This window comes from Cephus cinctus, unplaced genomic scaffold, assembly GCF_000341935.2.
Source record: "Cephus cinctus unplaced genomic scaffold, Ccin1 Ccin1_scaffold1062, whole genome shotgun sequence".
In the NCBI taxonomy this organism is placed as follows: Eukaryota; Metazoa; Arthropoda; class Insecta; order Hymenoptera; family Cephidae; genus Cephus; species Cephus cinctus.
Genome location: NW_014333584.1, coordinates 276,500 through 292,605, shown reverse-complemented (window position 1 = coordinate 292,605; position 16,106 = coordinate 276,500). Strand labels below are relative to the sequence as shown.

The following is a 16,106-nucleotide window of genomic DNA, read 5'->3' as shown; positions in this document are numbered from 1 at the left end:
TTTCTTATTAACAACACTCTGTCATCATTAGGATAATATCATTTGGATGGTCTCCCTTGTCTTAACCACTTTTATAATACAGAGGAATATAAAGAGAGAGAGAAACAGATAGAAGAAACCAGAGTGGAAGGAAAAGTGAAAAATTATTTTTGACAACTCAAAACCCAGAATTCAAAAATCATCTTGTTTGGGCCATAACGCAACGTCAGACTTTGTGTATGAAGATGTGCATAATTCTGGGTAGTGCTTAAAAACAAAAAATATATAAAAATTGTCGAGTTTTGACAACCGTAAAAGTATAGGATAATTTTTTGGGGCCAAAGCATACATTAAATTCACGGGTTCCAGGTAAAATTAACTTGAAAACAACAAGACACCTATTTATACCGTGTAATTTAATATCTTGATTTTCCTCACTAAATAAAATATAGCCTATCATCATGAACTTTACTTTCAATCGGACTTCATTGGTCTAGATAAATATTCACAAAATTTTCATTTCTTTTTCCATTTTTAAATTATAACATTATGCAGATACTAATACGAGTAGTGTCAAACAAAATAGTTACATCGAATTATAATATTGGACCACGTCGCAAATCTACAAGATCCTAAGTTATAAATGCCGCTACAGCCGATCAATCGACAAGATCGATACAGTAAAGATCGGATACCATATTGCATTGTGAATTATAATTAATTCTTTTCCCATTACGCTAAATGACAAAACAAAGTTACGTCATTGTTGCACGTGCTAGCCTTTAAATAGCTCGAATCCCTATTGCGTGTCGAGGTCCAACGTGTTTATTAATTAGAGGAAACAATAATTTTCATTAATTACTTCAGAGTTTGATAAACCATAAATACTGTGGATTCGGAGTGCGTGTAATGTCTAATGTGAAGCAACGATAAATTCGTTGAATTTACATTTAAATTATTACGTTAATTTATATATCGCTAAAGGTTTTTTGTTCGTGTGTTAAGTTTCATGTTTTAATTGTTAATTTTACTTTTATCTTAATAAATCGCATTGTAACAGACCCTTGAGAAACTTTTCATGCTTTCTGAAGTTGTTACTCGTGACAGGTAGATATTGCTGATTTAAAAGAAACATCAGATAGCCGAGTCCGTCACATTTTTCTTATATATATATATGTATATATACATATATCGATGCGCTTGCCAATCATTTAATTTTTTACAAAAACACAGCAACGATAAAAAGTTAAAGTGGTTGGCATCCCCGGTTTACATAATCGCGACAAATCCATCACATCCCTCAATATTATTCCAGGCTGATCTGACACAGTCATGAAAAGTTTCGCCTGAAACTCCCTGTACGTAACTGCGCATTACTTTCGCACTGTAATCTCATAACGCAGTGATTAGCATAAATTAAAAATAATACTTCAATATCAATCTTTACATTTCACGGATAAACTTGAGATATGGACATTATTAACAAGAAAAGAAAGAAAAAGCATAGAAATCCGTGTGATTATTCGCACCATAATTGTTGTTTTCAAAGATTAACACAAAATACATTTATAAATTTGGACCGCGCCGACGGATATCAACGTCGTGACAATGACGTCGCGTTGGTATGTCGATCACTTCCTTTAATTTTATTTGGAAAAATAAATAGTAAATAAATAATCAGTCACTGATTGTCACACAGTCAGTGACTAATCACTGTCACGACGCGTTCAGGAAAAAAAGATACGTAATGTCGAATATACAATCGATACCAGGCGCAAAAGATAGTTTGAATGAAACTTAAAAAGAATAAAACAATTATTACAAGTCTCAATAATTATTGTACTTCGTTAACTAGAATAATTGTATTTTGCGTTAATGTAAAAAAAAAGTAGAGAAAACAAAGCTCCTTTACAAGATCAATTAGGGGGGCAAACTAATGCGGGGATGAGACTACGTGAAATTATTCAGACAACGGTGACTGATCTTACGTTACTTTATAGAGTAGAGAACGATCTGTATAACAATTACTATAATAAAAGGGGAGAAGAATAAATAAAATTTTTTTGCTACACAGTGCTATGAAAGAATTAAAGATTGAGGGCGTCGTCCAGTAATTGTTTCAGTTCTTTGAGGTGTTGCATTTTACTTCCGGTAGCTGGCGACGCTGCGGTGGGACGTCCGGCGTATCTGAAAAAAAAAAAAGAAAACTTTTCGTCCTTCACGTGTTCCCCATGTCCTTTTTTTCTCCTTTCATCGTCTAACATTATCCAAAGCTCGTTGTTTCATATGAGATTCCAGTATAACTGAAAAGCTCCAATAGTAAAGTATCAATGCGTAAACAAAACGTTTCTCAAAAAATTACCTCACTGTTCTCTCTTTTGGATTTTCTTGTTCTGTCGATTTTGACTCTGTCGCTTTCACAGGTTCTGACGACTTAGACGATGAAAACCAGCCACTAAACCACCCGCCACTATTTTCACCCGCGCTCGAGTCACCACTGCTACTGGAACATGGCCCAAATTTTATTTACTGTACTTTGTGAAAACGAAAGCACGAGATTTAGAATTCCTTTTTTTTTTCTAAATCACGATTTAACGTTTGGACCCGTTGAAAGTTTGTGAAAGGTGTAACTTGAAATCGCGTACACGCATCGTCAACACATAGTAACGTACAAGATAATAAGAGAATAAAAATGTGGACCATGTCAACAGTAGCGAATTGGTGATACACCGAAATAAATGAGCAATGTACATATATTGATTGACAGGTAACAAAAATATTTAGTCATTTTCTGGGCGTGGCTGTTTCTTACTAGATTCCACATAATAAATAGCATTTCAATTGGTGATAGAGACGTTAACATCACCAGCTGTGTTTCAAATTTCGATTTTGAAAATTCCCTTTAGGAATCTTACAATAGAGTGCAAAAAGAGGCTAGTGTAATCAATGTAATTGCCACTTACGTTACACCACGCGCTCCGTTGAATGCAGTCTGGAACCTGGGCTGTACGTATGTCCAGGCACCCTGGTTCTTGTGTTCCTCCTGTGCCCAGATCAGATCAGCATTTGGATATTTAGCAACCTCCTTCATAATGAGATCGTACGGGAAGGGCGAGATCTGTAATAAAAAAAAAAAAAAGAATATAAGGATATTTCATTATTATTCTTCAAAGTGTTAGAAGATTCGTCAGCGACGGAAATGACGTTCGTTGTGCATTACCTGTTCGACTCTGGTAATAGCAACGGTCTCCTCCAGTTGCCTCTCAGTGCGAGCTTTCTTCAGATCGTAGAAAACTTTACCGGAACAGAAGAGTACCCTCTTGACCTTGTTGGGATTCTGAGCAGCCACACCCTCTTCAGGTATAATCCTGAGGAACTGCGTGTCCTCAGTCATCAAGTCGAAGCTGGACTTAGCTTCGGGATGACGAAGAAGCGATTTGGGAGTCATGAGGATCAAGGGCTTGCGGAAGGGCAAGGCAATCTGTCGGCGAAGAATGTGAAAGTAGTTGGCAGGTGTACTGCAGTTAGCTACGATCCAGTTGATGTCGTGAAGTTGGCGTACGGCGAACTCTTCGCTCAAGGGTGGGAAGTAGTCGGGGTCATCGGCGCACATCTGCAAGAATCGCTCAAGACGAGCGCTCGAGTGCTCAGGACCCTGAAATTGAAATAAAAAGTCCCACGTACTGTCACCTGACAAGATTCTTACCCTAAAAGACACAATCCTTGGTACAAGAAATTATTTACCATTCCTTCAAGACCATGAGGTTGCAGCATCACGAGTCCAGACTGACGAACCCATTTGGCTTGACCGCTGCTGATAAATTGATCGATAATACATTGAGCGGTATTGTTGAAGTCACCAAATTGAGCCTCCCAGCAGACAAGAGCATTAGGATTGGTCATTGAGTATCCCAATTCGAATCCTGTAAAGAAATCATTCGCTCAGAATCGCCTGTTGAAGTTTAAGCAATAAAAGAAAACGATTAAAAGAAAATAACAATATTTACCAAGAACACCGAATTCAGAGAGCGAACTGTTGCACACTGTGTACGGTGCTTGATCCGGGTAGAGATAGCACAAGGGTCTATACGTAGCCTTGTCCACCGTCTGATGATGAAGGACATGATGCCTGTGAGAGAAGGTACCTCTTTCGACGTCCTGACCTGACAGCCTCACATGAATACCTTCCTTGAGAAGAGAACCGAAAGCCATAGCTTCGCCAAGAGCCCAGTCGACAGTTCTAGACTCGATCATCTCCATACGAGATTTCAAAATACGTTCGATACCTGTTGAAAGAAAGAAAAGAAACCAGTCAAAAAAATATTCAACGCAACAACGACCTGCGGATAAATCAAATTGAAAATCATTTACCCTTGTGGATGACGAATTCCGCAGCATTCGGTGGAGGAGATGACATCTTCTTGCCGATGTGAACCAGAGTGTCTTCCTTGATACCCGTGGGCGATACCTTCAGAGGGTCCTTACCCTCGAAGAATCCGGACCAGGGAGAGTCGAGCCAGTCCTTGTACTTGATGTGGGTTTCCTGTTTGGCATTGACGTATGCGTCCTCGCAAATTTTTTCGTATTTGTCTTTGACGTCCTAACAATAAAGAATTAATTCTATACTCCTGTGCAAATATGAACTTTGTAAATACAAGGTATGGTAATATAAAAGATCTATCAACCTTGACTTCCTCGGGAGTAACAACACCGTCACTGATCAGCTTGTTAGCATAAAGATCAAGACCAGGCGGAGTATTCTTGATCTTGCGATACATAAGAGGCTGCGTGAACATGGGTTCATCAATTTCGTTATGTCCATTGCGCCTGTAAGATACAATGTCAATAACAACATCCTTGTGGAAGGTAGCTCTCCATTCAGCAGCAATTTTGCAGACATGCATCACCGCTTCGGGATCGTCCGAGTTCACGTGGAAGATGGGAGCGTTGACAACGCGAGCAACGTCTACACAAAGAAGATAGAAAAGCAAAAATAAAAGAAACATATAAAATGAAAAAAAAAAGGTCTCCCTACTAACCAGTACAGTAAGGCGAAGATCTCGAATGCCTGGGATCAGTGGTGAAACCAATCTGATTGTTAACAACAATATGAATCGTTCCATGAGTGGTGTAATCCGGCAAATCGGACAAGTGCATGGTTTCGAAAACGATGCCCTGACCACAGAAGGCAGCGTCTCCATGCAAAAGAATGGACATGACCTTCTTGCCCTCGCCATCTCCACGATAAAATTGTTCAGCACGAGTCTTCCCTTGTACAACCGGATCAGCAGCTTCCAAGTGAGATGGATTAGCAACCACAGCCAATCTTATGTTTTTGTTCGTGACTCGATTAAGACGCTCGATGTAAGTTCCCAAGTGATACTTCACGTCTCCGGAACCCTGATAAATTCAATAGATCAACATCAGCATCCTTTCGCAATCATCCAACCAGCAGCACTTCATCGAAGAGCCTCTACTCACATCATCAGCAGCTTCCAGAGCAGCGAACTGAGTGAAGATCTGACTCAAAGGCTTTCGACATACATTAGCCAAGACATTGAGACGTCCACGATGTGGCATTCCCATGACAATGGACTCCACTCCCAATTCCGTAGACTTGTCGATTACCTGCTTCATCGCAGGTATCAGAATCTCGCATCCTTCAAGACCAAATCGTTTCTCAGATGACCACTTGCGCGCCAGGAATGCCTCGAACCTGTCAAAACAAACGTTCGATATTAAAGATCCAAAGATTCCAACGACATCTATAGCAACAACATCAACAACAAAAATAATTACCCAGTGGCACGTGTCAACCGTGCAAGAATCAGTCTCTTCTCGTCGTTCGTGATCTCCATTATACCGGGTGTCTCCATCTTCTGTCTGATCCAGTTGCACTGCTCCAGCGAATTTATGAACATGAACTCCACGCCGATGTGACCGCAGTACGCGGCCTCCAGTCGTTTCAGAATCTCCCTGAGGGGCAACGACTTCTCCTTGCCACCGATGAACGTGGTGGACGGCAATTTGAAGACACGATCCATATCGGTTTCCTCTGTTCAATTTTTTTTTTGTTTTTTTTTTTTTTTGGAAAAATTAAAAATACAATTATTTCAATTTGCGACCGTTCCAAGGTACACGTAAACGCAACAAAATGCCACAGTCCCAATGTACGTATAAACACTGTCAATTTCTCTTATTCGATTGCGTCATAGGACAAGACAACGGAAATGATACCCAAGATGAAACTTTCGTACTGAAAGCTTTGATCAATTTTTCAGATCTTTCTTTTCCTCGTCCCGTAATCAATAATTTTGTCTTCCCTGTTAACAATGACGAGTGCAACATTGACCTAATGAAATTTGACAAGGCAGCAACCAGGACCATGGCATTGCTCGTACCAATGTGTCATAATGAAAGGTGCCCATTGCTCTTCTTACTTAGACTGATACTGAAAATTTACAAGAAAAATCAAGAGCATATACTTGACGCGTGTAAACGGTGTCTTTTAATTTTGAACTTTTGCTTTTTTATCTCGTTTAAGCGTAATTCGACTTCTCACTTTCCTGGAAGAAAAAATAAATAAAAATAAAAATAAAAAAACCCAATGCCGTGTCCCGAAGTCGAATAAACTAAAAGAATCATCCAACCACCCTTCTCTCTGAAACTGTGATAAATAATCAGCTGATCGTTCAGTTAGTGCTAATATATTTATTTGTATCTACGATGTTAGTTTACTTTTTTTTTTTTGAGGTATTAAAACGTGAAAAGCAAAGTCCAGTGTGTATAGAAAAAAAAACTTGTTTTTTTTTTTTCTTTCTTTCTTTCATGCAAGAGGAAAAGGATATCCGTTGCCGCGCGAGACTTCTGGAAGACCGTACGAGAAAGAGATTTTTCGTTTTCCCAATGAATTACGAAAAAAAAAAGACAAAGAGAGTGATCGAGGGGAAATAGGGGAGATAAATATAGGTCAAAGCAAGAGATGCGAAAGGCTATATGTATAAAAAAAAAAAAAATACAAATAGAAAACTCAATTTAGCACCAGATGGAGGATAAAGAGAAATTCCCAGACAACATTCGCCAAAGAAAGAAGAAATCATACGTAGAGAAAGGAGACGATTTAAACTGCCGAAAGTGAAGAAGCACCACAACCGGATGTAGTAGGACAGACGGATATTCGAAGATCCACGAGAAAACGTGAGCGACTGAATCGAACGTGTACAGAACAGTCCCGAGACACAAAGGTGCTGAAGAAGAGAGAACAAATAAATACAAATTTGAGTAAACAAGTAAAACCACAAGGAATGGTGCGACAGTTACTTTTTTGATTTTTAAATTATCCAATTTAATCAAGATGCGGAGATTTGAAAATATTTGCAAAAAAAAATCCAATTATCGCGTCAGCACGATGTTTGTCGGATGCAATGTGTAAGAAGTTGATGCCAAAAAAAAAGAGAGAAATAAAAATTCCTGAAAATAATAATAATAATAATAATGATAACAACCGCCACCAAAATACTTCAACGTCCAGTTGCACGTTAAATGTACAAAAAGTTACTTTCGTGATAGCAAAAGTAAAGGTGGTAATCTGCGTTTGCAATGGTGCTCCCAAAAAAGCCGTCATTCATCTGTCGTACTCAGCAAAGAGAATCTACTTATGTATATATATATGTATATATGTCAATATAGTGAAAAGCTACAAAAGTTCCCAAGTTATCAGTAGGACAGATACGATATCCCTAAAAACTAAACGACAGTGCGTATACCGGGAAGAACGCCACCATGTGATAAATTACAGTCGAGATTGGGATTTGAGTTTCAGGTACTTTTTTTTTTTATGTAGTTACATACTTTTCATAAGGGCAGCTACTCGATATTGAAGTTCCTGCGAGTAAGTAGTGCGGGGTCTCTTCCCTGTGGACATCAATACTCAGATTGAAAATCGAATCATTCAGTTTCTTTTTCCAATTTAAAACAAGAAAGACTCTATGAGTTTCCAAACGAAAGTCTTAGCGTCTATGATAATATTTATTTTCTGTCATTAAAAAAAAAATTAACCTACCTCCTAAAGGAGCCGTTTTATTCTATTTTTTTCTTTCATTGTTATATAACTTTTCCGAGAGGAACAATCATTATTTTCATTTATTAATTCTTTGTCCAGCAATACCCTCTGCCGACCTGTCAGCCCGAAGCTTCGAGAAAATTAGCCGCGCGCGGCGCTGCCGTCGCGAGAGTTAGACTTACTGCTGACAACGAAATAAATGAAAAGAAGCGACAAAGCATAAAAACGTGTTCGTAAATACGAAGAAATCGATAAATAAGAATAAAGAAAATTGATCGATGAAATGATGAGATAACGCGAAAGTGTTTTTTTCATTTTCAAAAGCCGTCACGACGGGATAAATCTTTCGTTTTGTTTCGTTATTTTTGTCTGCTTCCTTGTAGTCTATGTGGTAACGGATTTCTTTTCGTTTTTAGTAAAGCCACTGATAACACGTATCGAAAAGAGTTACGGTATAACGTGATAATCAAACACGCACTACCAAATGACAGAAGACTGATCAGATGAAGGGGAAAAAAATAGTACCATCGTGTACAGCAATATAAATTTTAAAAGAAAAAAAATCTCATTATCTTCACAGTCTTTCATGAAATCCTGATCAGTCCGCTGTACAAAACTAGTTCTAAACTGGACACTCGAAAGAGTACTAATATAATGAACTAGTAATAATAAGTAATAAGAGAAATTGTGCATTGACTTCTGCCGACACGACGTATTCTTTTTTGTTTTCGCTTACCGAATGAGTAATGATTATAGAGCAACTCTTGAGGATGCCTATCGTCAAGATCAGCGCTGTTGATTCCGAGTGGATCCAATTTAGCGATATGATGCCCACGGATCTGTCAATTCAATGCCGCGTTCAGGCGGGCCAAAGATATTTTTTTTCAAAATGACTCAATAGCCTCGAACGTCGTGGAAATGTTAAGACAAGTTTGTCGCGGGCTGGTCGAATTTTTACAAATCAAAACACAAAGTTAGCGTACTGTGGTAGGTTTGTCAGTTACTAAAAAGAAATACAATTAAAAAACAAATTCTTGCCAGCCCCCGACAAATCACAGGTCTCTCGTGGCAAGTACGTGAATATATGGATATGACAATAAACACAGCAAATAACTATTTCCAAGTGCGTTGCGCAATAAAAATAAAGAAAAAGAAAAGTGGCATTGCCGCCCTTAGAAATAGTCCTTTGGAAAATCATAAAGTTTCAAGAATTAAAAACGATAGTCAGAATCTTGACCAGGGCGAAGGGAGAACAAAAAAAAATGTAATGCGAATTTCAATCGAAAATTGATTAACGAAAATCAAGCGTAACACGTAAATCAGATACTTAGTCAAGTAACAAGATTCTTAGTTATTTTCAACAAATACCTACTAACACCTCCCAGATGAAAGAAAATCTATTTTGCACATAAGAGTGAATTGTCGTCAAGCTGCAAAACGTCAATAAAAGATTGACAGCTGTCAAATCCAATTGACGCATATCAGGTGTGCATACGTGAAATATATTTAAGTAAAAAGTTAATCAAAAATATTCAAGTGACAATGCAATGTGCCTGAAGCATAGGTAATAATTAAATGCAATCATGAATCTCCATAATGACAGATTTAAGCAATTAGAGAAGCAATAGACAAAATATAGAACAGCCAATAAACGTGCAGAAGCTTGATAGATTAGAAAAGATAACATGCGTCTCTCCCTTACCTGCATCCTCCAAACATACAATCCAGAAAACCAGTGGAACGTAAAAAAATACATTAACGATCCCCCAAATCTACATTCCTAATTGTTTCGCTATTGGCAATTCTCCTGATTTTAAAGTTTCAACGTTAATTCGCAAGGTTAAATCCAATCAGCTGCAGAGGGACAAAAAAGCCTGGCAACATTTCTCCATTGCAGTTATGCATATACAACCGACTGAATAAACACTGTCGTATACATCAATCTAATCAAACAGACACCATCGACACTATCAGCATTGCAATTTTTCGCTCGCCCAAAACATTCAGTACTTTTCCCTAAGGCGCGACATCACGTTCAATTAATTGACCCACGACCACAATGGACTTTCAGTATCAGTATAGAGTATCTGTTATGATAATCAAAAATGACTGTTAACGCCTCCTTCGATAATGACTGCAGAATCAAAAAAGCAACTGAATCTTGGATAAATATATAATTAAAGTTATGAAATTACCTTCTTCAAGCAATGACAATATTAGATTTCAGATGACGTTAATCAACCTAAGCTACAGTATGATTCAGTTGATCAGAAGAATGAGCAGCATTACTGAAGTACACATAGGACCTTGTGCTTAATTGATAATTATTCTAATTTCGGCTGCCATTGAAACAAATTGATCTTCTCCCCGTGGAAAGTGCAGTCGAAGAAGGCGTCAATGTCTCTGCTGCAAGAACCACGAGTTTTATGTAGAATGACGTTTTATTCCTTCATCAAGTAAAGACAAGAGTTCACCAAGGCATATGATGACTTGGATTAACAATAAATTCATTGATTTATACAGTAAGCGAGCTAGGTAGTTTGGTTGAATAAGTCAAAATCTCAATTGACTCTTTACTTGACTGAGGCATAAATATATGAAGTGGGTTCGAAGCCTTACCAAGCGAATACTGTAGTAGAACACGCTCTGGGGCACCTTTGCGGGCCGCATAATGTGTGTGTATCCTGTCGGTTTGCATGATACCAAGTGGATCCAGATCAGCGACTAAATGACCTCGTGCCTATGTACCAATGAAGAACATCCCCACAAAAAAAAAACCCACATGATTTAATCCTTGGTTGATATAGATATTGTAACATTTTGTGCTAGACACTTTTATTTCTATCCCACTTGACAGTACAAAGTGTCATCGAACACAGGAGAAAGTTCGCTCACAGACCCAATCCAATGGTAAAAGCATGACAAACTTAAGGCTGGTAGATTGACATTTTACAGGGTGCGCAGGGTCAGCCCATTATTTCTTGTTTCTTGAGCCTTGCCCCTTTTCTTTCTAGAACGGCTTGTGAGCAAATTTAGTCCACAATGTCAAAAGACAGTCGCACCTTTTTATACACATACGTCACTACACAATAATGAACATTAAAGTACTGCCGCTTCTTCCTCATTGATTAATAATTATATTCATTAAGTTAATGGACGATAGTGAAGCCTTGCGAAACAAAAGAATTTTTATTTTCAAGAGTAAATAACAGTTTTGCGAGACATGCTTGAGGTAGAAGACGCAGTAGACTGCGGTAGTTATGATATTGATAATAAAAGTAAAGAAAAGAGAGGTCTCTTTAACCCATGCATAACTAAGGATCGTGACTTCCCTTGAACATTACCAAAGACATGCTGCTGCAGGTATGAATCTAACGTGAATAAACGGCAATTATATGAAACACTGATATGCTTTGAGAAAGAGTTTACGGTACTACGTAAATCATAATTTTTAAAAATCTGTGACCTCAATTCACAGAATTCATAAATAATACAGTAAATAGAGATAAAACGATAAGATGGGAGGTGTTTAGTTGGCGTGTATACTACTGACAACGCAATCATTTTCATTACCTGTCAATTGTCTCAACAAGTACGTGTACGGAGTTTTGAAGTATCGAAAAATTGAGGTTGCAGATTTCGAGATAAAGTAAAAAAAAAGAATTATCAACAGCAGCCTATTATTGTCCTTTACAGCTGTACAAAAACCAAATGGATGTACGAAGAACAGCTGAAATTAATTGTGACAATGTCATGAAACCGGTTTTCAGTTTCTAATGCGATCCCGAGAATCCGAGCTCTCAGAATGTAAATTGAACAGCAAGGATAAACGTCATTACTTGATTAAAAGAAAAAAAAGAATGCAACGATAATAAAATAATACAAATATGGTGGCTGGTACTGAAACGATAATAACTTAAACAAGTAGATATATGAAAATGTTTTAACTTTCGAGGGAAGTCCCAAATGTGTTTAATGGAATGACTTTACGATGAAACATACCTGGTAGGATCGAATGATAGCCTGAACAGCAAGATGGTCATCGATGATCTTTTCATTGATGGGAAGCTGACTAATTTGACTTCCACCACCAACGGGCATCAATGCTCCAAGGGGTATCTGATTGTAGCTCGGTGCAAGTGATGGAGGTGCCTGATAAGCCAAACCTGGCATAGCTCCAGCAGTACTGTTACGAAAGAAGGCATCCCATGACTGAAACAACGATAATAATAAGTTAAACAGCTAAAAACAACTTAGCAGAATGCAATCATTAGTATATCCAACAATACCGACCACATGTACACTGTGAGGATCTTGAAGCCAGGCATTGTACATTTCTTCAACGTAAGAGCTGGAGTTGCCATTGAGAAAGGGTTCCGCAGCTGCAGGACTGTTGTATTTTCGAATAGGTGCAGCCACAATCACCTGACTGTTCCTAGTTAAGGGATGACCACGTACCAACCAGGAGGCAAACCTCTCAGTCCCACAGATACGTGGGGCCAAGGGGGCCAGGGAACTGAAAACTGTTCTAGCCCGATGCATTTTGACCTGTAAAAAGAAAGCATTCTAGTATCTACCAATTTGGCTTCTTCAAATCCACTAAACAATATTACAACTTCAACATCATAACATCCTTAATACATCAACGTAAATAGACAATAAAGAGGTAATTCAGATTTGAAAGAAGCAATAATACAATCTAATCTATTCAATAAACTCAATAACCGATAATACAAAGCCCTACATTATCACTGTATAATAAAGAAAATCATACGTACACAGCTACCACGTCTCTAGCTCACAACTCCAGCTGATTAGTGGATCGACTAACTGAACTTTTGACTGTCTTGATAAATTGAACGCAGCATAAACTGGCCGGTACGAGTTTAATCCGCATGAACGTAGCCGAAAGCAACAGCAGAAGAAAAACTGCATTTGACATAAGCCCAATGACTTTATCAGATTTCGTTATACTACAGGAAAACGTACCGATAATATCGATAAACCTTGAAGAATTAATCTTACCCAGCATTTATATGTATATACGCATTGCGATTACGTCTGTGCAGAAATAATGTATGTCTCATGAGTATTCTCAAGGCTGTCTGGCCTTATCTACAGTAGACAGTGTGACGTTATCACACGCCTCAATACTATCACCACGCCTATTTTCTGTGACGATATTTGCTGTTTTGACATGATAATTTAGAACTGAATGAGTTAATTAAACTTGCGATAATATTCAAAGATTGGACTATTGAACTTATCCTGACACGGTGTGTAGAGTTCTGTGCGTAATTTACTATTGATAAAAGTTCGAGTTATATGACAAAAAGAAAAGGAGGCTCATCAGGAATAAAACGGTGTACAACCACCTTTCGCACGACTAATGAGGAACAAACAATTAAGTTTAGATACTCCTGAAATTGGTATTATGTAACGAATTGGTAACGCAAGGCTAATTGGACCTTGGTATAGTTTTCTAGTTGGATTTCTTACGATGGGAAAGGAAAAAAACAAAGGTTCCGCCTTGTGCGCCTGTAATGCGATGTGGTGTAGAGTATTTTAAACGGCTTGAGTGGTGAATCGTTAGGCTTGGACGAATCTGGCAGAACTTCATTATGCAATAGAGGATGATGTGCCAACTTTTAAAATAAATACATGTTGAAATTGATTAATTTGACCAATAGCCAGAAAATGGTAAGGGAAAGATTTGAGGTATGTAGGAGAGCTTGATATACCGGGCTGTATCAAATTAATGAAGTCATAATGAGTGTCGTGTCACTATACATGTCATAAATAGTTGGGCAAGTCTTTGCTTACAATTTACAAGGCGTTGTCATAAGTTAACTTGTTGCAGTATTAGAATTGCCACGGTTCTTTTTTACAGATATTTACTAATGTTACTGATATCTTGGTAACAAGAAAGTTAAACTATGACAGCCCAATATTGACTTAATAGTCGCTAAACGAGAAGTTTCATCTTGAAAAAATATTTTTTTATCTTTTCCATTGGGTATTACGTGTGAGATAAGGTAGCTGCCAAGGAGGCTCGTTGCCAAATTGCAATACGCTTAAATTACTATACTTGATGCTTCAGCCGAATCAGATAAGCCGGTAATCAGATCTGCGCCAATTAAATCCAATGATAAATTTATGACAATGTGGTATATCTTGCAAAACGTTAATAAACGTATGGAACCAGATACTGTTATCAGAGTTTGAGTCTAATTGTTCTCAGGGACGTAACAATTAATACAGGATTAATTAGAGATTACACTCTATTTCTGCTCTGCACATTTCTTGTCATTGGCGATTTTGAAGAATGTGATTAGATGCAGGGATGATAATCAGTAAACATTGTATGGTACCCAATAGCCGTTTGAGATCAAACATCAGACAGTTGTTTCATGTATTATTCCCAAAAACACTGATAATCCTATGACTGATAGGATTCTACGAATACTTAATAAAATATCATTGAATGCCATTATCAATACAAAATGCGCAATGTAAGTATCATATATAAATATGGTTGTTATCTGCCATTGGAAATTTTGCTATGACTACATAATACTTTGCGTCATTTTGTGATTTCTAAAAACACATTTGAAATCAATGACTAATGGAGTAAGAAGAAATTTCCCTTATGATCACATGAACCAATGAAGAAAAATGTAGACCCGTTGACTAGTTATATTTAATAATAATTCGTGCAGGAGAAATAAAATGTTGCATGACCTATGACTGCAGAACATTCTCAAGATCAAGATTCACAGTTCAAATAATGACAAAATTTTAATCAGTCACAAAATTCAGTCTGCATCCTATTTTTAAAACATCAATAAAAAAAATTGTTATCTCAATACAGTGTTTACTTAGCTCAAAAAATTAATTGAAGTATAACCCAGTAATATTCCTATTGAAATTTTAAGTGATAATTTGATACAAATATAAATCAGCAAATAATATTTGTTTCCTCATGGAAAGATAATAATTTCTTTTTTCACAAACACTACAAATCATTTTTTACATTTGAAAGATAAGCATCAGTGCTTCACCAGGTCATTGATTAATATATACTGTCTGGCTATTACAAAACAGTACCCTAGGGCACAATTCTGAGTCGTACAATGTTATTTGTTACCTCCCATATATAATACTGCTCCAATGCTAAACATTTCCAAAGGAGAAAGGTTTACTGATGCCCAGTCAAACAAAAAAAAGAACACTCTCATAGTTTACTATTAGTTAGAAATGAGTCATGGATAAACTACTTGTGAGAATATGTAATTCAACATGTACTCTGTAATAATTATAAATCAATGTTAAAAATGAATAATAACATTAAAGCTGAGGAGAGCAAAAATTTAACAGCCTCAGCATTTTCTTTTTGTTAGAACGACAGTCTATGTCAATGTCATGTGACACACCTCATTATCAGGGATCGGAGAACAGCAATGTAACATTGAAAAAATCCAAGAAAGCCATGAATAAACATGTTTATAATGCAAGAGTAATCGGGAGCACCGACGAAATATGCTATAGCAAAAATACCTTCCTACTCGTATTACACAACCGTCCTTATATATAAGTGACTATATGCAGTACATGGAAAAAATAGGTTATTGCAGGCTACGGATCGATGGGATAGTCAAGGATAGTAAAAAATACGTAATCCATCAAGAATAGGGTTACATTTAATCTAGATTTTTCTTATATTTCAGCGGGAAAATAAACGTGATCGCCCGGTGACTATTTTTAACTTGTTCAATAATTTTTTTTACGTAACGTTTAATTTTCATAGGGAAAGATTGATTGTCAAAATTATAAAAATGGTTGTAACATTTCTTTAACACGTAATGAACCCCTACGATATCTTTGGAAAATGATTATGATGAAATATCCAATAAAATTCACATACCTGATGTTAACGATACGACGGTGACAGGCCGTCCACCATTTGCAACTCACAGGTACGCTGATTTACGTCTTCCTAAAATATTCTTGGGAAGATGATAGTAGCGCCTCTGGTGGCTACAGTTAGTAACAACATTTTCGATTG

At 37.3% G+C, this 16,106-nt stretch overlaps 1 protein-coding gene across 9 annotated transcripts; it reads right to left on the bottom strand.

The window, feature by feature from the left end:
• Nucleotides 1-376: 376 nt before the first annotated feature.
• LOC107271883 (2-oxoglutarate dehydrogenase, mitochondrial) lies at nucleotides 377-16,101 on the bottom strand. Of its 9 annotated transcripts, none has more exons than XM_015748420.2 (16): nucleotides 15,966-16,101; nucleotides 12,335-12,589; nucleotides 12,044-12,253; nucleotides 8,778-8,880; nucleotides 7,831-7,893; nucleotides 5,779-6,034; nucleotides 5,461-5,695; nucleotides 5,019-5,379; nucleotides 4,665-4,945; nucleotides 4,351-4,579; nucleotides 3,987-4,265; nucleotides 3,724-3,902; nucleotides 3,200-3,634; nucleotides 2,943-3,097; nucleotides 2,342-2,482; nucleotides 2,067-2,166 (listed from the first exon to the last, which is right to left on the bottom strand). In XM_015748420.2, the coding sequence occupies exons 2-16, from the start codon at nucleotides 12,581-12,583 to the stop codon at nucleotides 2,067-2,069; spliced, it is 3,276 nt and encodes a 1,091-aa protein (XP_015603906.1). In that variant the 5' UTR covers nucleotides 12,584-12,589; nucleotides 15,966-16,101. The 9 variants fall into 9 exon arrangements, with proteins under 9 accessions (XP_015603911.1, XP_015603910.1, XP_024944923.1 ...); XM_015748421.2 differs by lacking the exon at nucleotides 15,966-16,101 and adding an exon at nucleotides 12,820-12,908; XM_015748425.2 differs by lacking the exon at nucleotides 2,342-2,482 and having other exon boundaries at nucleotides 377-2,166.
• Between the last annotated feature and the right edge of the window lie 5 nt (nucleotides 16,102-16,106).

Coding starts and splice junctions, on each gene's coding strand:
- LOC107271883 (XM_015748420.2), bottom strand. CDS start 12,583: ATGCATCGGGCTAGAACAGTTTTCAGTTCCCTGGCCCCCTTGGCCCCA. Junction 4,946..5,018: donor ATCTTCGCCTTACTGTACTG/GTTAGTAGGGAG, acceptor TTCTTTGTGTAG/ACGTTGCTCGCGTTGTCAAC. Junction 4,266..4,350: donor GGAATTCGTCATCCACAAGG/GTAAATGATTTT, acceptor TTCTTTCAACAG/GTATCGAACGTATTTTGAAA.